The following is a 23523-nucleotide window of genomic DNA, read 5'->3' as shown; positions in this document are numbered from 1 at the left end:
GGACACACTACCCCAAAATAGGCCTCCTTGGCATACTGAAAAACAGCAGAGGCAGGAAGGTCTCACTAACCTTCCCCCTGCCCTTTTCCCCTGAAGCAGGTCAATAACCTAGGAAGGATTTTCTGACCTCCCATAAAGTATGTCATAAGACTCTTACATAAGAGATGCTAAAACTGTCCTTATAAACTTTATAAATTAGCCAAGGAAGAAGAGGGGGACAAACAAAAATAAACCAAGCTTGCAGCACATTGAGCATTAATCCCCAGGTCTGCTTGCTCTCTGACCTGCTTCCTCATGGCTGTTTGGTGCCTATTGCCCCAAATCCCATAGATCCTAGATTATAGTTTCCCTTAACTGCTCTGTAGGTAACAACTTGAACATTATGAAACTCAAAGTTTTCCCTTTGAGATATTCCTCTAGTTTTCCCTTTGAGATATTCCTCTAGGTCCTGCATACCAATGAAACTATTAACACCAGCTGGTCTGAAAAACCCCATTGATGCCAGCTGCTCTGAATGAAGGATACCACCAGAAGCTGACTCACCAAAGAATGTAGTTTCCACATCCTGAAGATTTCATCCCTCATTCCTCAACCAATCAGCCACCCCAATTTTCCAGCTCCTCACTCTCCATGGTTTCCTTAAAACTCCCAGCCCAGAACTCCTCAGGGAGATGAAGGATTTGAGGGTCTCTTCCCATCTCCTCACTGGACACCTTGCAATCATGACATTCTTTCTCTGCTGCAAATCCTGCTATCTCAGTGTATTGATCTGTTACTACACGGTGGGCATATGAAACTATTAGTCCTATAACACTGCCATCCCCTATACCAGGAGAAAGGTATCTTCAAAACTGCATTTGAAATTGGCCCTCTAAATAAGTTTACCAATTCAACTAATAAACAGGGTGGGAAGAGGTGTACTTCAGTGCAAGTCTGTATATGGATAAGCATATGACAGACTAATATGTCTTTTGAAAGGTAAATCTTCAATTTTAGCAAGAGAAGAGAAACTTTAAGTCACATTCTATCTCCACTGTTCAGCAGCAAGCAAACTGCATGAAAACAAACACCCTAGAATTATTTTTCATAAACTCACAACATAATACAAATATAAACAGATGTTATCAGATTTTCCCCCTCAAAAGAGAAATTCTGGCACGTTCAATCATTGATAATCCTAGGGTTCCAAACTTTAATTATTCTAAGACATCTGTGGATGCCAATTTCTACAGAGAGTTTGAGAGAGAATATCAACACTCTGGTAAGTCCGAGGTTCTCTTTTGACTAGCACTGAAGAAAAGGGCCTGCATCAAGATCATGAACTCTGTGAAGAACCACCTTAGAAGAGTATTTCACAAAATGTGGTCCCCAGATCACTAGCATTAGACATAAGTTGGGTTACTTACTAAAAACTTATACTCCTGGGCCACACCTAAGAGTGTCTATAAATAAATTCCTACTTATGATCTTCATATACACTAAAGTTAAGAACCCAGAGACATCTTTTTTTAGTGTTTGATTTTGTGTGCTTCTGTCATCTGCCTTTTCTACGTTCTAATAGTGATTAATTTACAGTAACAGTTCAGTCATGACTAGCTTTTCTCTCCAACTCATATATAAAATTTTTAAAGAAACTTGGGAAACATATTGCAAGTGACTCAATAAAACTAAACAGTATAGCTTTATCTATTTTGCCCCAGAAACAAAATAAAGGTATGGATACAGTTTTTGAAAAAGTAGAATTAATTTTGCGAAACATCCATACTCACACACACTAGCTCCTTTCATTAGGAGCTGACAATTATGAAGATTAGTATAACTCTAATGAATTCTTTAAAACAATCTTACAGAGAATACAAAGTGGAATTGACAAATGAAGTAATCTTTTCATTATCAGATCCAGAATTTTGTTCTGACTTTTCAAGATTATGTCTACATATAGAGGAAGGAAAGAAGGGTGGCAGTGACAGAGGGAGGGAGGAAATTTCTACACTGGTAGAATAATAGATTGTCAATGTCAAAATAAGTTAATGGCACTCAACCTATCAATATTTATTCAGTGATTACTAAATACAGTGTTGACCACACAAAGCATGTAGAGACATACTTATTAATATGCCAGGGATTGTGTTGCATAAAGGTACATCTATTATTTGTATTAATGTATTAATATTTCACTGTCCTACGTCTTATTTTACTATGTACATTTCATTATTTCATTTAATCATATAAGTTGATCATTTTTTAATCACATAGCATTGATCATAACACTAAAAAACCACTACCCACTATAAATTTCGGAAATGCTTTATGAATACTCCTATGAGAATAAACACTGGAGTCACAGTTGTAGGTAGAAGAAAGTTTTACAATGTACTTATTCTTCTTATTTTCACTAAATAACAAATATTTATATTGTGCTCACTATGCGCAGGCACCGTTTTAAGAGTTTTTACTGTCTTACAGATAAGAACACTGAAACAAGCGATCCCAAGCTTCCACATTGCCTCTTATGCCATATAAAATACTATAGTTTTTAGGGCAATAAACTTTCTTATCTCTAGCCTGTGTATGCTTTAAGGCATGATACTGCTATTCTTCTCTACACTTATAAAACTAAAACTGAAGCATATCTTATTTTTAAATTAACTAAGATAAATTTATGTAGGGAGAGGTTTGTTTAGGAAAAATTCCACAGCTGATTCTCCTTTGTACCCCTCAACCCAACCTCCTTCATTTGAGAAAAAATAATATAAAACAGCATATATTGTTTTCTTTTAAATAGCTAAAATTTAAAGTATACCTTCATCTCCTCACAACCAAAAAGACAGGAATAGCAATTCATACAGGTAGGAAAGCATAAAAAGCTGGGTTGAATTTATAGCATTGTTTCATTTTCTGAAAACTTTACATATGGACCACGGTAAACACAGACACCTCAACTATAAATGAAACTGCCAACTACTTTCACCTGTATTTACCAACACAGTCTTAGAAAAAATACATTTTTATTTGTAATATTTATTTCCAATGTAATTCTACAAGTAAAGAGGATGTATCAACTATTGTTTCTAAGTTTTAAGTCAGTTAATTTTTTAAAATCACACAAATATATAAACGATAAAACAAGTTTTGATGGACATATTTTAAGATGAGTGATGAAACTGGAGGCAACCCAATTTTAGGAATTTAAAGCCATCAAAGTATTAGCACAACAAGTTATCTCCTCGGGAAAAATCTGACTGAAAATTAGAACTGTTTTACTAGGATTTAAAAAAAATTATTAAACAGATTTTCTTTATGTCTCAAATTTCCCACACGGAGGAAGGAGGAAGGAAAAGGAGGAGAAAGTAATAGCAATTTCATGTAATAATGTCAGAAAAATGTTGACAACATTATGTTTGTAAATGAAATAATTTGTTCAAGCAGCAGAGGGAGCCAATGTATTGTTATTTTAATTTTTTCTTTAAGTGTTGGGAATATTCTCAGTTGCTATAACAGACAAATATCACTTAATTTTAAAATTACAAATTTGATGCCTTATTTTTTATCATTATGTGATCTTTAATATTTTTAATTAAGTGTAACAAGTTACATGCAAAAAGCTGATAATATTATTACGTAATATTTTGGAAGATGTTTAACCCTTGGCATTTCCAACGTAAGCAATAACATTCCCTCAGCTAATTCTTTAAATGTGAGCCAACTATATTATTTGACTACTGCAGCTAATACCACAGGGAAAAGACTATGTAACAAAAATGTCATTTAAATTAACATTATTAGTTGTCTAAAGTGTCACAAATGTAAAGGAAACACAATTCTATTGGACTGCCTAGTTTGTCTATTTGTACTTTGAGAAGGTACCTGAAGGGTAAAAACTTTTTATAATCAAAAGGTCACAATGAATTGAAAAAAATGAAAGCCTCACTTAAAAAACAAACAGGCTCCCTGCCTCAATTCTTGGTACCTTTCTAATTCACTCTTCACACTATTACCAAAATAATCTCAAAATTCAAAAGTCATGTTACTTCCTCCCATTGACTTCCCAGCTCCTAGAATAAAGATCAAAGTCTTTGACTTACAAGACCATACATGATTTGAACAATACCCAACTTTCTACTCTCAGATCTTGCCAAACTCCCTCTTCATCTCTGAACTCCAATCGTGGCAATCTCTTTTAGTTCTGGGGATCCACCACAGGGCCTTTGAACACGCTGGTCCTGAATCTTGGAATATTCTCCCACCTGTACTGTCCTCACTTATCCATCATATCTCCACACAGGTCACTTCCTCAGAAAAGCTTTACAGCTAGGTCCAGCATTCCATCTATATCCTACTCTTATGGCTTCCTATACTTTTCCTTTTTGCCACTTAAACAGCTAATAATTTATATCTACATGAGTAATCAATATTTAATATTTATATAACTGGTCAATGTTATAAATATTAAATTATTTTACTATTAAGTTATAAATATCAAACTTTTAATATGATTATAATATAATCAGAATACATTTATAATTGTTAAAATATTAATAGAAGATTAAATGATAAATCCTGAAAACTTCACAAGGACATACCATTTCTCTTCTGCTCATCTTTGAATTTCCAGTTCCTATTACAGGACGTGTGTGGTCTTAGTCTGCTTGGGATGCCATCACAAAATACCAGAGACTGAATGACTTAAACAATAGCAACTTATTTTCTCTCAGTTCTAGAGAATGAAGGTTTGAGATCAGCGTGCCGGCATGTTCTGGCTCTGGCAAGGGCTCTCTTTCTAACCTGCAAGTGGCTGTTTACTCACTGTGTCCTCATAGGATCTCTTTCTCTTTTCTTCCTTTTATAGAGCCACAGTCCTATTGAATTAAGGCCCCATCTTTATGCTCTCATTTAACCTTCATTAACTCCTAAAGACCCTATCTCCAGATATAGTCACACTGCACCTTTAAAATATGCACTTGGAGGGCATACAATTCAGTCCATAGCATAGCATGTGCTAAGACTAGTATGGAACAAATATATGCTATCACTAAGAAAAGAGAACACAAAGCATTAAAAATGTAATAAGCAATAAAAATATTTATTTCGATATTACAGCCATTGAAGGAAAAATACCATCAGAATAATAAAGCCAGAGAGAAAACAAGCAAATTATCTAACCAAAAAACATGAGGGAGAGGTATATACTCTAATAATTAATTCAACATTCATCAGTCCTATTCATGTCAGCCACTGCATTGGCAACGGTGTTATACAGATGAAATACTTCATAGCCTGGTGATGGAAGAAGTCATAACCTAATAATTAAAGTGTTTTATTTTAAGTGTTTGACCATCCCTCAGCTCCCAATTACCTGAACCCAGTAGAATTTGGTAACTGCCCCTAAAAGTTTCATAACTGCAATGAATGTTGACCAACGATTTCTTTTAAAACCAATGGACACTCTCATTTAGAGTCTTTATATATGGATATATAGTTTGTATGCTAACTCTGCACAAATCCAGGGCAAACCTTTCACAAACTAGCTCCCTCTAGAATTGTGCAGTATACAATCTGCACACTGAAGGAAATGTCTGATCTTCTAGATCTCATTTAACATTTAACACGAATAATCAACACTTTTTTTTCCTAGAAAATGTTTGTCCCTTGACTTCCATAATATTGTATCCTAATTTTCGGTTCTATTTTTTCACTCTTTTTTTTCTCCTTTGTGGAGCTTCTCTTTTTCTGTCTATCCTATAAATGTTCCTATATGATAGTAACTATTGCTCTCTCCTATTTTCGGTTCTATATTTTTCACTCTTTTTTTTCTCCTTTGTGAGAGCTTCTCTTTTTCTGTCTATCCTATAAATGTTCCTGTATGATAGGAACTACTTATCTCACTCCATTCATACACTGCATGGTAATTTCATCTACTCTCACAGCTTCACCTAAAACTTACATGCTGATGATCCACAGTTTTAGTTCAGATCTCTCTTCTGAATCCCGTATCCACAGAACCGAGCAGCCTCCTAAAATATTTGAATATTCTACAGGCCACATAAACTTCACACGTCCAAAACCATAACAAAACTAAAACTAAGGACGCCACTCCTTAACACAGATTGCACAAGTGGAGACCATTTCTGTTATTTTATTTCTACATCTTTAGGGTCTTTGTTGTTGTTATTTTGTTTTTGGTTTTTGCCCACATTTCATCTATCTCAGGCCTGAATGCAAGGTCGAAGTCCCCATTTCTCCTTGTGGACGTTGTAGATTGTCTGAAAACTCCATTCTAAATTCCCTTTCTCATGTCTTACCGTATGCCAGTGGCTAGATAACTAAAGCTCAAATATCCCAGTTTCCCTTAAAATTCAAATTCCACACTAACCTAACTTTGACAAACCTGATACACCCGCACAACATTACAAAAGCAGAACTGATGGCTGCATTTGTACTGTTTCTTGTGGCAAATTTGGTTTTGGAGGTACATGATTATTCTGCAGCAAACATCACAGCAATTCTAGTGTCCGGTTCCTAGCTTTGGGAGGGCTGAGACAAAGAGTGTGAGACTTCCATTTCCTGGCAATGGTCAGGGCTAAAGAAGGCAACTGGTCCTGGAGTCAACAGCTATTGATGTTGTTTCCCCAGTTTCCTTATTCTCTATGTTGTTCTGAGAGCCATTTCATGTCTGCATGTGGAAGACAGGAGATAAAGCCCAGGGCACCCTCGGGATGGAAAGAACCTAAGGAGAAACTCCCTACATAAAGCTGGTTATAACCTCAGTATGAGGGTAAATGAGAAACCTGTTTCTCAGAGGGCACACAAGAAAACTTGCCTAACTTTGGTATTCAGTAGAAGGAGAGGAAAAAACATTTTCCCGCACAATATAGATTTTCTTAAACAGTACAACACATAAAGGACAGAACAAATACATTCATCAAATTATGAATTTCTTTTCAACAAAGACACCACAAGAATGAAATATAAGTTACATAAACTGGGAAAAAAATATTTGCAATACAATAACCAAAAAAGATTAGTATTTAGAACACAGAATCTCCAAATATCAAAAACAAAACATCCTAATAGAAAAATAGGCAAGAAAAAAAGACATTTTGCAGAAAACACAATTGACCTCTGAGAATGAGATGTTAAATGTTGGTGAAGATGTGAAATCACAGCAATGCTGAACTATTGCTGGTGAGACTGTCATTTGAAAACAGCATTGCCCAGTAAAGTTGAACATGCACATACCCTATGATGCTGGAACTCCATTTCTAATAATACTAATGCCAGTGTGTGCAAAGATATGCATAAGAAAGTTCACAGTAGCATTGATTATAAGAGCAAGACAAATAGATGTAACCCAAATGACTATCAACAAAGACTTTAGAGATCTTTCAACAAGAATTTCAACAAGACTTTAGAGATCCTAAGGACCAGAGTATATTCTGGAATACTATCCAGAAGTGAAAATGAACTAAATCTACACTCGACATGGTGATACTGAGTAAAAACAGCAATTTCCAGAATAATCACAGTGTAATTTCATTTACAGAAAGTTCAGAAACAAAACACTTATTATATATATAGCTTATTTTTAACTGTATATTTACTTTAATAGGTGATAAATTTAGCAACCTTTCAGCACAGTACTGATAAAATTACTTCGGGGTTCAATTATTTTGTGGTTTCCTTTAAAGGATCCTTTCATGTTCATTTTTAATTTTGATAATGTATACAGATTTATAAAATATAAAATATGTTTTATAAAGAGAATTTAAAGAAAATACCAATATGCCCACTACCAAGATTAAGAAATTTAACATTAACATTACTTTAGAAGCCCCCCTCAGAGTCACTGCTTCATACTACTCCTTCTGCTAAGACTTAACCATGATATTGAATTATCCCTTCATTTTAAAATAATTTGTGTGTATTTTATATATATTTAGTATACAATTTTTACATATTTTTAATTACATATGCAATTTTATATAAATGAATGTATTTTTATTTTATAAGGTATTTTCAATGGTTTACATCTTTTATTATGTTTATACATTTTATTTTACACATAAATCTACAGAGACAGAAATAAGATTGGTATGTTGCCTGGGGATGGGAGCAGGACAAATCGGCCTGAGGAAACTTTACGGGGTAATGAAAATAGCTCAAAATTGCAATGTAGTGGTGGTTACACAACTAAAAATCATTAAGTTGTTATCTAACAATGGGTGAATTTTATGGTCTACAAATTATACTTTAAAATCTGTAAGAAACAAACATATATATGTTCACATATTATCTTTTCTGCAAAGTCTCCTGTGACCAGCCCAGGCAGAATTTTGTTTGCATTCCTCTGTTAGAGTACTCCTCAAATCAGGCTACACTTGTTGGCCTATTTTCAACAAGACTTTAGAGATCCTAAGGACCAGAGTATATTTTCTCAACTGTGTATCACTCTTCCACTATCCATCCCAATACATCCTACAGCAATGCTTGAATTGTTCTTGCTCATTAAATACATTTTAATGAATGAATAAGTGGGAGTTCTCCAGGTAAATAAAAGGACCAGCCACTCTAGTGAGAAGAAGTGACACCATATGATATCCTAAAGGAAGAGCAAAGGCAGCAAAGAGAGTGTGGAGGTTATGAGCACTGGCTCTGGAGCCTCACTGCCCAGTCCAATTGCAGCTGCACTTCTTAGTAGCAGTGTGAACCTGGGCAAATTACCTAATCTTCTGTGCCTCAGTTTCCTTATCTAGCAAATGGAGATGATAGGTTATCTTCCTCAAAGAGTTACTGTAAGGAATAATATTTTAAAAGCATTTAAAACAGTTCCTAACCAGCAAGTACATAAAACAGTACTCTACATCATTAGTCACCAAGGAAATGAAAATTAAAGCTATAATGATATACCACTATACGTCCATCAGAATGGCTAAAATTATAAAGACGGAAAATACTAAGTATTGGCAAAGATGTAACTGGAATTCTCATATGTTGCTACCGAAAGTAAACATAAACTTTGAAAAACTACTAACAATTTCTTAAGAAATTAAACTATACCTACCCCTATGACCCCAAAAATCCATTCCTATGCATATATTAAAAAGAAATAATAAAACATGACCACAAAATTTATAAATTTTGATAGCAGTTTTATTCATAACTTAAAACTGGAACAAATGCCAATGTCCTTCAGCAGAAAAAAACTGACAAATATTCATAATATTTATATATTATGATATATTCATAAATGGCACATAGCTCAGGAGAAAAAAGGAACACACTACTGACACATACAAAACATAAATCTCTAAAACACTATGCTGACACAAATAAGTCAGGTATGTTAAGAGTGCATGCTGTATTATTCCATTTGAAGGAATGTAAAGAACAAGCAAACCTAGACTATGGTGAAAGACATCAGTGAGAGGGAGACCACTGCCTGCAGAAGGGCAAGACAAAAATTCCTGGGGTGATACAAATGTGTATCTTGATCTGATTCATGGCAGGGCTGATAAAACTTATCAAGTGGTACATTTAATTTTTGTATTACATATAAGTTATATCCAACAAAATACTCTCAGCATAAAAAGTTTTGGATTTTTTCCTAATTAAAATGTTATTTCAAGTCATTAAAAAGTATTTGGTTCGAGACCGGCCTGACCAATATGGTGAAACCCCATCTCTACTAAAAAATACAAAAATTAGCCAGGCATGGTGGCAGGCGCCTGTAATCCCAGCTACTCAGGAGGCTGCGGCAGGAGAATCACTTGAACCCAGGAGGTGGAGGTTGCAGTGAGCCAAGATCGCGCCATTGCACTCCACCCTGGGCGACAGAGCAAGACTCCATCTCAAAAATAAGTATTTGGCATGTAGTAAGTATCCAATCAAAGTTATCTACTATTATCAGTTTAGACTAGCTAATTTGTTAAAGTGGAAGGGAAACCATCATGATCAAATATAACTGAGGTAAAACAACGAAACAAACAAAAACTAAAAAGCTGAGTATGTCTCCCAAAGAAGCAGAAGAAAACAATGACAGGTGATTACAGTTACTCTGTCTGTTAAATTTAGAATTTCCTCCAAACTCCATTAATTACTTTCTAGTTCATGCCTCTTTGATACTGCTCTTAGAGAAGTTAAGGAATTTTTATTTTTGTTGTTTAAAAACACTCATTTTTTATCAGGATGACCAAATACACACTTGAATATTATTCAGGTTTTCCTATGGGTTACTTTTATATTATACATGAACTTTCTCTTCTAGGCCCATAGTGAATACAAAAAAAAAAAAAAAAAACTATATAACAAGTTTCCAATTCTTACTAGGATTCTGAATTTAATTGTGCAGTGATTACTGAGGCTCACTCATAGTGAGAATAAAAAACATTGACTATTATCTTCAGCTTATGCCTATAACATTGCACTTAAAACATTAAGGTCATGTTAACATTAGTAATTAAAGGCAAAATTAATTTTAACTGTGGAAGGGGATGCTTTTTGAATACTTTAGAATGTTTTCAGTGGGTCAGGTGAAATAAGGTAAGAGACAAAGAGTCATGACAAAGAACTATAAATATTCTTAATAAGGTAGAGAAGAATAAGTGCATGTGTGTGGATAGGCCCACAGCACTCCTCTACCAGGAAACTGAAGACTGGAGTTACCAATACTCACCTTAATCACTTGATTCTCAAAATACTCCATAAAACAACCAGAGCTTGCTATACATTTTCTACATTTCCAACAACGAAGAATACTTGTTTCCTCTTGACTATGATTTTTAGTTATCAATTCTTTGCTTCTTTTCATCTGTGGAAACATTAATGCATTTTTAGAATGTTAAACTGTCAGATAAACTGGACTTTCTAAATCCTTAACATGGCATTAGCTACAAGTGGAGAGTAAAGCAGGGAACTATAATTTATTAAGGTACCTACTAGTTATCAGGTTTTAGGTGTGGGGCACTCTATACATTACACCTGAGATTGAAAATGCCAATTAATTATGATGATACATTATGTTAATGACTACCAGCTTATTTTCTTTGTGCACAGAGTTTTGTATCTACTGCTTTTCATTTGTCTCTCACTAAAAGTGGTAAACACAATCTGTAGAGTCAATTCAACAAGTTACTGCACTAGTTTTTTTTTTGTTTGTTTGTTTTTAGACAGGATCTCACTCTTGTCACCCAGGCTGGGGTACTGTGGCACAATCATGGCTCACTATAGCCTCGAACTCCTGGGCTCAAGCAATCCTCTTGCCTCAGTCTCCTGAGTACCAGGGACTATAGGAGTGAACCACCACGCTTGGCTAATTTTTTTTTTTTTTTTTTTTTTTTTTACTTTCTGTAGAGACAGGGTCTTGCTTGGTAGCACAGGCTAGTATCAAATTCCTGGCTTTCCAAGCAATCCCCCTGCCTCAGCCTCCTAAAGTCCTGAGATTACAGGCGTGAACCACTGCATCTGGCCTACAGTGGTTTGAAAGAGTCTTGACAAAGAACTAAATATTCTTATAAGTAGCATGTTTTGAATAGTCGTACCAGTAAATTTTAAAAATAGGATTTACTGAGTTGTTAATTCTGTGAAAATTGGAAGTGCCTACCTTAAATTGATAGCAAAAATCCTTTATTCTGAAAGCAACAAAGTCTCCACTATATTGTACTTATTGGAACAGTTAACTATATACTACATCTTGTATATAATCAAGCAAGACTCAGAGGACAGCCCCACCAAATTTGTAATCTATTTTTGCACCTGAGATTTTATGTCAATACTTTCATTTAAGCCAATTTGGGATAATAGTTTCACACTAATATATAACAATTCCAAAATAGGTACAGGGTGTTAAATAACTTGTCTGGTAATTATCCACTACAAAGAAAGGCAATATTAATTTATCAGGCTACCCACATGGACCTGCCTAGTTCCCTGGCCACATTTCCTCATTTGTTCATTCAGTTCTCATTCGTCCAACACTTACTGAAAGCTACCTATGTGCCAGACAATGAGTCAAACTCTGGGAACATGAAAATGAGTAAAACTTACTTTCTGTCTCAGAGGTGCTCACTATGCTACAGATCAATAGTTTTTCAACTGTAGCACACAGAATCGCTTGGGAAGCTTTAAAAGAACAGTGATGCCTAGGACCCACTCCTAGAAATTTTTACTGATTCTGAGATGAGGATGGAGGTAGAAATGGACATTCAAAAAAAATTACCTGAGGGAATCTATAGTATGGTCAGGGAGAACACGGAGACATGCGTACTATTAACAGTTAAGTAAAATGCAACTATAAGAGAGGGAACATGAACAGACAGTAATCAACTTTAATGGTAGGACTTAAAGAACTCCGACTGAGAGGGCACAGCAAGCCCCTCTAGTTCAGACCTTCAACAAGTAGAGAGGCTGCAGTTCTGTCTCTACTGACCCATCTTCAGAATGCATCTTAGCCCAGTTGACCACTTCATTTTAACTATGTCCTCAATGACCAACAAAAATCGTTTAATTTGGCAGGGCATGGTGGCTCATGCCCGTAATCCCAGCACTTTGGGAGGCCGAGGTGGGTGGATCATCTGAGGTCAGGAGTTCGAAACCAGCCTGGCCAACACGGTGAAACTCTGTCTCTACTAAAAATACAAAAATTTAGTCGTGTGTGGTGGCACATGCCTGTAATCCCAGCTACTCAGGAGGCTGAGGCAGGAGAATTGCTTGAACCCGGTAGACAGAGGTTGCAGTGGGCCGAGATCCTGCCACTGCACTCCAGCCTGGACAACAAGAGCGAAACTCCATCTCAAAAAAAAAAAATTGTTTAATTTGCAAATGTTCTGCCCTCCCCTTTCTTCATTGTTGAAGCATGAACACACTTAACCTCTTTAGTATTCTTTCCTCTCTTACCCTTCTTAGCCTCTTTTATCTTCATCTCCCTTTTAACCAGTGGTCCTCAGCCAGGATAGGGACTGCAGGGAGGATTCATACCAGAATCAAGTATGGAGAAACTCCACATCTGCCTGTGCCCTCCAACCCTGAAATACCTGCCCTCTTCTCCCTGAAATTTTTCCATGCCTTCTTGGGGTACAACTATGTAGCAGGAAAAAACCCTGTAGGAGATTCTTGTAAGTCTTCATTTAAACACTGAAAACTATACTCACTCTGTGTGACAATGCTTCTGTATCAATGATTTTTACATCTATATATCTAGTTTTGGTCTTGTTCCAAAGCTCTAAACCAGTATTTTCAATTTCCAAATGCCAATGCACATCTCTCTATGAATCTCCTTCAGGGCCTTTGTACTGGCTGTTCACTCTTCATAGATCTGAGCTATTCTATACAGTAGCTACTAGCCAGACATGTTTATTGAGTGCTTGAAATGTGAGTTATCTAAATTGAGATGTCCAGATTTTGAAGTCTTGGTAGAAAAAAAAGAATGTAAAATATCTCAATATTTTTAAGTACATGTTGAAATAATACTTTTAATATATCGAGTTAAGGAAAATGTATTATAAAATTAATTTAACCTGTTTCTTTGTACTTGTTTATGTGGCTTTATAGATAAGGCTTGCATTGTATTTCTACCAGATCGCCTTTGTCTAGACCTCCTCACCTCTCTTGGGTCTCTGCATGGTTGGCTCCTTTCTCATCATTTAGATCTCGGTTCAATGTCACCTCCTCAAATATATAGTATAAGGAACACCTTGAATTTACTTAAATGCAAGTCAGTGGGCCACAGTCTAAGAGATTCTAATTCAATGTTTCTAGGATATAAATCTTTGTATAAAGTTCAAATTTATTACTTATAATACTGCCAAATATCCATGTCTGAATATACAGTTTGCCAATCATTCAAGTAAAAAATAATGTGCCATGAAAAGGTACTGACTTCAACTCTCAACTAAAACAACTGAACATGGGTTTTTCCTCAAGACCATCATCAGCCATCAGCAGACTGCACAAGTGCTCTATGGGTTCTTCTCATTTTTTCCCACAAAGAATATTTTTAAAAAGATGTACTTAAAAGTAAAGATTTAATAAAATATTTTTTACTGCTTCGATAAACAGGTTTGTTGCATCTGTATGGTGGTAAAGAATAAAAGGACTCCTAGTATAGATTGTCACCATTGCCTTGATTTTGCTAAGGGACCTGCAGTTTTACCCACTATTGCTTTTGTATTATTTGTGCAAATATCAACACAGTGAAAAAGGCAAACAACATCTTAATATTACGAAGAAAACAGTTTTGACCGGATTCTTTGAAAAGATCTCACAGACACCAGGGGCATGAACCACATTTTGAGAAATGCTACTTTATGCAAAACAGCTATCTCAAAAATGTTGTTTTTGAAAATCTTACTTCTCAATAACATTCTTTAAAATACTTAGGAAAGAAAGATGAGTCCCTATGGAGAAACATATTTATAATAGATTAGGTTGAAATTTTTTATAATACCAAGCACTGGAATTACAACCTCCATAACGAAGTTGCATTTCTTTGTCTATCCTTTGCTATTTGCTACACTTTATGGTGACATACCAGCATTTGACACAGTAATAATTCTACGTTCCTGGGTCTCTAGTCTTTGCTGACCTTTTTATTTGTTATTCATAAATTTAAACTTGAGATGAGGTGGACAAAATTATAAATTAAAATTAACCTAAAGTTAGAAAATACGAATAAAACAATTTTTAAAATTGAAACAGAACTCAGATATCTTCTCCAAAGCAAGTTGGAAGGCGGATATAAGCATAAATGCTGTAACTGCCAAATTTTACCAGTCTTTTAAGAAATAATCTTTATAACCTGTAAGCTGTAGTCCAGAAAACAGAAAAGAAAAAACAGCTCCTCCAAATAATTCTGTAAGAGTAATATAAGTTTGATATATTAACTAGACAAGGAAATTCAAAACTAGACAAGGAGAATATGAGAAAAATATAAACCAAAACCAAACTATTTATAAACATAGATGCTAAAATTCTAAATAAAATATTAGCCAACAGAATCCATCAATGAATTAAAATAATAATGCATTTTAACCAAGTAAGATCACTTTCAGGAATTCAAGAATGGTCAAAATTAGGTGAAAAACTATTCAATATACTGAAATAAAAGATTAAAAGAAAAAACATGCTCATCTTAAAAGCTGCAAAAAATATAACTCTTGGTGAAATTCAACATTTAGTGAGAAATGAAAAACAAAACCAAAAATCATCACCCTAGCAATAGAAGGAAACTTCCTTAACCTGAGAGAAAGGGAGTTTATAGAAAACATTAGCAATTATATAATACTTGATGGTGAAACTTTAAAATCATTCCATCAAAATCAGGGAGAACACAATGATGCTATCTGCCCTATTACTCAAATTTGTAGCAGGACTCCTAGCTAATGCTAGTAAATAAGAGTTATTTACTAGCTTTCTGATGCGTTAACATCAGAAAGCGTTAACAGTGGAAAAAAAAAAAACCTAAGCGCCTGTTAATACATGACATCATTTTTGGTTTTTAGGTTACAGGTGTTTCCATCTTGTTAGAAATACAGCAGGCCCTTGAATAACATTGTTTTATTCAATATCAGTTATAAAATTGATAAGGAAAAGAAAGTCAATTTCCATCGTAACATCGATGAGAAAAATAATCAATTCCTGACCACAGTCACTGTCTGTGTGGAGTTTGCAAGCTCTCCCCATATCTGTGCGGGTTTTCTGTGGGCACTGCAGTTTCCTCCCATGTCCCAAAGATGTACATGTTAGATTAATTGGCATGTCTTAATGGTGCCAATCTGAGATGGTGGGAGTGTACCCTGTGATGGAATGGTGCCCTGTCCAGGGCTGGTTCCCACCTTGCACCCTGAGCTGACAGATTAGGTTTCTGCCACCTGCAACCCTAAACTAGAATAACTGGGTGAATATTGATCTTATTTTCTTAAATGTCTTGATTTCTTAAATGTCTGTATGGCTTACATTTACTTTAATGTTTAATATTAGAAGCATTTTGGTCTTTACTTAAAAGTTTGATGTTTTTGTGGCCAGAAATATGCCATAGGCAATTAACTCTTATTTATATCAATTAGCCAATGGTAAAATTGGTTTCATTATACTAAATTCCGATTAAAGTTGCAGTTTCCAAGAACTTATCAATGACATTAACTGAGGACTTACTGCACATAAATAACAACAGTTAGCAAGTTTGTTCCCTAATGCTGAGGAACTGGGGAGAACCCACCCCTTTCATATGGTATTTCTTTATTTCCTAACTACACAGGAGGTGGTTAATAATTATTTGCTTACTACGATGATTTTAACTACATCACTTTCATACACTTGGTATATAAAACTTTCCTATATTAGTAAATATGCTTGGTTTAAAAATGTTTAAATTCAACTTTTGGACTTACATGAAATACTTTCAGTATTACTAATCAGCTAGAAGACACTCTACCCCCAATACGTACATTTGTCACTAGGATAACTGGTGAGGATAAGATCATGGAAAATATTTTCCTGTATAGTTTTCCTTATTTGAAGGAGAAACCGTACTACTCAAAAAAAGAATCTCCTGGGATACAATGTTAAATTTATAAATAAGCTAACATAATACCTGATAAGCTTCTGTGGTACTAGAAATATACTAATTTCTAACATACTACTAGTTTTCCTACTCTGGGTACTGGTATTTTACATACATATATACATGTTCAGTTTGTGAAAATTCATTTGCTGTATACTTGTGATGTGTTCATTTTTCTATATGTATATTTCAATATGAAAATTTCTTTTAAAACTTGTAACTTGTAAACAAGAAAAAAACAAACAACCCCATCAAAAAGTGGGTGAAGGATATGAACAGACACTTCTCAAAAGAAGACATTTATGCAGCCAAAAGACACATGAAAAAATGCTCACCACCACTGGCCATCAGAGAAATGCAAATCAAAACCACAATGAGACACCATCTCACACCAGTTAGAATGGTGATCACTAAAAAGTCAGGAAACAACAGGTGCTGGAGAGGATGTGGAGAAATTGGAACAGTTTTACACTGTTGGTGGGACTGTAAACTAGTTCAACCATTGTGGAAGTCAGTGTGGCGATTCCTCAGGGATCTAGAACTAGAAATACCATTTGACCCAGCCATCCCATTACTGGGTATATACCCAAAGGATTATAAATCATGCTACTATAAAGACACATGCACACGGATGTTTATTGCGGCTCTATTCACAATAGCAAAGACTTGGAACCAACCCAAATGTCCAACAATGATAGACTGGATTAAGAAAATGTGGCACATATACACCATGGAATACTATGCAGCCATAAAAAATGATGAGTTCATGTCCTTTGTAGGGACATGGATGAAGCTGGAAACCATCATTCTCAACAAACTATCGCAAGGAAAAAAAACCAAACACCGCATGTTCTCACTCATAGGTGGGAACTGAACAATGAGAACACATGGACACAGGAAGGGGAACATCACACACCAGGGCCTGTTGTGGAGTGGGGGGAGGGGGGAGGGATAGCATTAGGAGATATACCTAATGTTAAATGACGAGTTAATGGGTGCAGCACACCAACATGGCACACGTATACAAACGCAACAAACCTGCACATTGTGCACATGTACCCTAAAACTTAAAGTATAATAAAAAAAAAAAACTTGTAACTTTAAAGTGTGTCTCTCTTCCTTTCCCTCTTTTCCTCTCATCAATATAACCTCATGCTTGCCTCTGTTTGATAACAGTAGGTAAAGGATGCCCAATATGGGGCAATGTCTACAGTGACAACTCATTATTGGGCCCTGGTTAAAAGGTCAAGGTTTTTGGATAGGTAAAAGTCAAGCCCTTGCAATGAGACAAGAAATCACAGATGTGTTTTCCCACCATTGCCCATATGGGGATTACTTATCTATCACCAAGGAAAAACTGGAGAACAAGAAAGTGTGGAAATGAACCCAGGCTGATCTTTCATTATAAAAGTGATATATAATAGATAAATTTATATGTGGATAAACAGTACCATCTCTTGTCACTACCAAAGAACTGGTTAAATGCTAAAGAAGACTTTCATAATCCGAATCCTAAACAATTGGGAATGGGCCAAGATAGAAAGATCTAATGTAATGCTGAGAACCTCTCAAAACAGATAACTTTGTGATTTGCTATCCTTTATATTGACTGATGTTAATTTTTTTTTAAAAAAAGCTTTATTAAGATATAATTGGTATACAAAAATTGCATATATTTAATATATACATTTTGATGAGTTTGGACATACGTATATGCCCAAGATTCTGCCACTGCAATCAAGGTACTCGATATATCCATCACTTCCAAAAATTTCCTTGTTCTTTGTACGGTTTGCTTTTGGTTAAGAACACTCAAAATGAAATCTATCCTCTTAACATATTTTAAAGTGCATGATACTTTACTGTTAACTATAGGTAACATGTTGCACATCAGATCTGTAGAACTTACTCATCTCATCTTACATAACTAAAACTGTATACCCATTAAGCAACAGTTACTGATTTCCTTTCCCCCATCCCGACAGTCACAATTCTATTCCCTGCGTCTATGAGTTTGACTATCTTAGATAATCTCACATAAGTATAATAATGTATTTGCCCTTCTGTGACTGCCTTATTTCACTTGGCATAATGTTCTCTAGGTGCATCCATGTTACAAATGGTAGGATTTCCTTCTTTTTCGATGCTGAATGTTTCATTATATATATATATATATGCATGCCACACTTTCTGCATGCATTCATCTGTCAATAGGCACCTGGTTTTTTCTCCCCTTATTTTGGCTACTCTGAATAATGCTGAAATGAACATGAGGATGCAATTATCTCTTTGAGACTGTTATTTCAATTATTCTGTATATACGTCAGACATAGGATTGCTGGATCACGTGGTAGTTCTAGTTTTAATTTTCTGAAGACCTCCATACTGTTTTTTGTTTGTTTGTTTGTTTTTTGAGATGGAGTCTCGCTCTGTCGCCCAGGCTGGAGTGCAGTGGCGCGATCTCGGCTCACAGCAACCTCCGCTTCCTGGGTTCAAGTGGTTCTCCTGCCTCAGTCTCCTGAGTAGCTGGGATTACAGGCATGCACCACCATGCCTGGGTAATTTTTGTATTTGTACTAGAGACAGGGTTTCACTGTGTTGGTCAAGCTGGCTTTGAACTCCTGACCTCATGATCCGCCAGCCTCAGCCTCCCAAAGTGCTGGGATTACAGGAGTGAGGCACTGCGCCCGGCAACTCCATACTGTTTTTAATAGTGACTACACCATTCGATATTCCCACCAAATGTGTACAAAATTTCTCTACATCCTGGCCAACCCTTACCTTTTATTTGATAATATCCTAACAGGTGTGAGGGAATATCTCACTGTAATTCTGAACTGCCTTTCCCTGATGATTACTGATATTAAGAACCCTTTCATATATCTAGTGGCCATTTGTATGTCTTCTTAGCAAAAATGTCTATTCAAGTCTATTACCCATTTTTAATTGTTTTGTTTGTTTGCTATCTCAAAATCAGGCATATATGATCAAGTGATCTTTGACAAGGGTGTCAAGACCACAGTGGGGGAATAGGACAGTTTCTTCAACAAATGATGCTGAGAAAACTGGACACCCACATGCAAAAAAAAAATAAAATTGGACCCCTATCTTACACCATACGCAAAAATCAACTTGAAATGAATTAAACACTTAAACAATAAGATCTGAACCTGTAAAACTCCCGGAAGAAAATAGAGAAAGTTTTTTGGCATTAGTCTTGGAAAGGATTTCTTGAATTTGACACAAAATGGACAGGCAATAAAACCAAAAATAGACAAGTAAAACTACATTAAACCAAAAAGTTCTTCACAGGAAAGGAAACAATCAACAGAGTGAAAAGGCAACTTATGGAATGCGATAAAAATATTTGGAAACCATTTAGATAAGGTGCTAATATAAAAAACATATAATAATCTTCTAAAATTCAATAGCAAAACATAAGCCAATTAAACACTGACATATTAGTCTTTAAAGTCATTAGACAGCAGAAAAAATATGTTTGTATTTCATGCATTGACCTTCGTGAAATAGTCTGTATTTTCTATCAGAATAGTAAAGAAAGACAATTTCCAATTAGTGCTTTCTAGCAGTTTCATCACCTTGTATTAATATCTAAGTATCTGGGGGGAGGAGAAGGATGAATAGGTGAAATGTAGGAGAATTTTAGGGCAGTGAAACAATACTGTATGATATTGTAATGGTGGACACATGATGTTATACATTTGTCAACACCCAGAGAACTATACAACTCCAAGCATGAATCCTAATGTAAATTATTAATTTTAGTTACTATTCATTGATCAATTGTAACAAGTGTACCACATTAATACAAAACGTTAATGATAGGAGAAACTGCAGGGTAAGAGGAAGTGTTCTGTACTTCCATACAGAAATAAATGGGAACTTTCTGTAACTTTCTGCTCATTTTTTCTATAAACAGACTGCTCTAAAAATAGTCTACGAATTTAAAAAACTAATTATTTTGACATCTAATAACAATACCATCTACTCAAAGTTACTGGTATTCATTAACAAAAAAAGGAGAAGTTTACTTTTGTCTTGGGTTTTTACACCCTTCTTTTGAAATTTAATATCAACATTGCTTTTCTAAATGTAAGAAAAGTTATACTTTGTCAGTATGATATATGTACTAGTCTGCTTGGGTTTCAATAACAGAATACCACAGACTGGGGGGCTTAAATAACAGAAAATTATTTTCTCACAGCTCTGAATGCTGGAAATTCAAAATTAAGATGTTGGTAGGGTTGTTTTCTGGTGAGGCTTCTCATTTTGGCTTGCAGACAGCCACATTCTTACTGTGTCCTCACATGGCCTTTCCTCTGTGCATGTGTACTTCTGGTGTCTCCTCCTCTTAGGAACAGGAGTCCTACTGGGTTACAGCCCCACCCTTTTGACCTCATTTAACATTAATTACCTCCTTAAAAACCTTATCTCCAAATTGGGGGTTAGGACTTCAACATATGGATTTAGGGGAGAGGACACAATTCAATCTGTAACATTCCTCCCTCTGGACCCCCAAATTCATGTACTCTTCACATGCAAAAAACATTCACTCCATCCCAACAGCTCCCAAAAGTCTTTTTATTTTATTTTATTATTATTACACTTTAAGTTTTAGGGTACATGTGCACAATGTGCAGGTTAGTTACATATGTATACATGTGCCATGCTGGTGTGCTGCACCCATTAACTCGTCATTTAGCATTAGGTATATCTCCTAATGCTATCCCTCCCCTCTCCCCCCACCCCACAACAGTCCCCAGAGTGTGATGTTCCCCTTCCTGTGTCCATGTGTTCTCATTGTTCAGTTCCCACCTATGAGTGAGAACATGCGGTGTTTGGTTTTTTGTCCTTGTGATAGTTTACTGAGAATGATGATTTCCAATTTCATCCATGTCCCTAACTCATGTTAGCATCAACTCCAAATCCAAAGTCTCATCTAAATATCATCTAAATCAGGTATGGATGAGACTCAAGGTATGACTAATAATGAGGCAAAATTCCTCTCCAGCTGTGAAACTGAAAGCATGCAACGTATATGCTTCTAAAATACAATGGTGGCACATGCATAGGGTTGCCATTCCCATTCTAAAAGGGAGAAATCAGAACAAAGAAAGGGGTTACAGGTTGAAAGCAAGTTCATAACCTAGCAAAACAAATTAAGTCACAATAATAATCCTTTCTGGCTTAATGGTCTGACCTACAGGCCCACCATAACAGCGGCTTTGCTTTCTTGGCCCACTGAGATGGCAGACCTGATCCCTTGGCTCTGGGTGGCAGCCTTGCCCCTAAGGCTATGGACACAAGTATACAAATATTCAACTGCTAAAACTGAAGAGATGGCCCTATACTCAAACTGAGGAAGAAACAGCCTTAGCCCTGTGAGTCTGTGCGCTCTGGGCCTGTGGAGGCATCTCTGTATCATCTTCGGGTCCTTATTTTTTGTTGAAGGATAAGGCATATTCATAGCCAGATAGGCCTATGGTCCTTTTCTGTAGAATCCCAGAAGTCTGAAAGCCTTCCTTTATTTTGTCCTGTCTTGTCTCCTTTAATCCGAAATGGCAGTATCTCTGCTGCTATAATCCCATCATAGTATTATGGATGGAAAGATTGTCCAACCATACAGTTAGTGTCCTCTCCAAAACATGATTTCCAATATTTATTATGCAATATAAACAGGCTGAGAATTTTCAGAATCTTAATTTCTGGTTCCCTTTAGCTTAAAATTCCTTGTATAATTCATCTTTCTCCTTTTGAGTTGACTGTAAGCGGTAAGGAGAAACCGGGCCACATCTTCAACACTTCGCTTACAAATCTCTGCTAAATATTCAAGGTCATCACTCACAAGTTCTACCTTCCATAAAGCACTAGAATACAATTCAGCCAAGGTTTTTTTTTTGCCACTTTATAACAAGGACTGCCTTCTTCCAATTTCCCATAACACAGTCCTCATTTCTGTCTGAGACTTCACCAGAATCACCTTTAACATCCACATCCCTACCAATGATTCCTTCAAGTTAATCTAGGCTTTTTCTAATCTAGGCTGCCTCAAAACTCTTCCAGCCTCCATATATTACCTAATTCCAAAGTGTTTCTACATTTTTATGTGTTTGTTACAGGAGAATACCAATTCACAGTACCAAAATATGCACTATTCTGCTTGGGCTACCATAACACAATACCACAGACTGGGTGGCTTAAACCAAAGAAATTTATTGTCTCATAGTTCTGGAGGCTGAAAGTCTAAGATCAAGTTAATGGCAGGGTTTCTTTCTGGTAAGACCTCTCTTCTTAGCCTGCAGATGGCCACTTTCCTGCTGAGTCCTCATATGTCCTTTCCTCTGTTTGTGTATACTTCAGATGTCTCTTCCTCTTCTTACAATTACACTAGTCCTATTAGATTGGGGTTTTGCCCTGTGACCTCATTTACCCTTAACTTTCCTCTTATGACCTCATGTCCAAATATAGTCACATTGGGAGTTAAGGCTTTAACATACGAATTTTGGGGCAGGGGGTGAGGGACACAATTCAGTCCATAACAGTACCTATAGAACCCAAGCCAGTCCTCCCAATTTTGTCATTATTAGAATGCTCATGTTTATTACATGTCTTTTCTGTTATACTTCATGCATAGAATAAAGTCATGGCACAAAGAAAACCCACCAAATATTTCTCAAAGGGTAAAAATCCTGTTAGTGAACAAGAAAGAAAAATCAAGAAGAGAAATGACCAAAGAATTTAGAACTCCCTTAGCAATTATCAATATCTTTCTTAAAACTTAAGATAAAAATTCAAGTGAGGTAAAATTGATAAATTTATGAAAGGAGCAAAGCATACCAACTTAGAAAATAAAATGCTTAAATAATTTAGCCAGTTCAAGCCATCTCAGGGCAAATAATATTTCCAAATTTTGTGGTTTTTTTTTTTAAAAAAAAACTATCCATACC

General features: G+C 35.7%; 1 protein-coding gene across 5 annotated transcripts in view; it reads right to left on the bottom strand.

The window, feature by feature from the left end:
- Positions 1 to 23523, bottom strand: part of RNF180 (ring finger protein 180) — a 213472-nt gene that overhangs the window by 167321 nt on the left and 22628 nt on the right. For all 5 annotated transcript variants that reach the window (XR_008502707.1, XM_054488711.2, XM_063664845.1 and 2 more), the window contains exon 2: positions 10673 to 10807. Coding sequence is in view for 4 of the 5 variants with exons in the window: in XM_054488711.2 (XP_054344686.1) it covers positions 10673 to 10807 (135 nt within the window). In the remaining variant the exon portion in view is untranslated. The remainder of the gene's footprint in view (positions 1 to 10672; positions 10808 to 23523) is intronic.

Source organism: Pongo pygmaeus, chromosome 4 (assembly GCF_028885625.2).
Source record: "Pongo pygmaeus isolate AG05252 chromosome 4, NHGRI_mPonPyg2-v2.0_pri, whole genome shotgun sequence".
Taxonomy (NCBI): Eukaryota; Metazoa; Chordata; class Mammalia; order Primates; family Hominidae; genus Pongo; species Pongo pygmaeus.
This window is presented reverse-complemented; position numbering and strand designations above follow the sequence as displayed.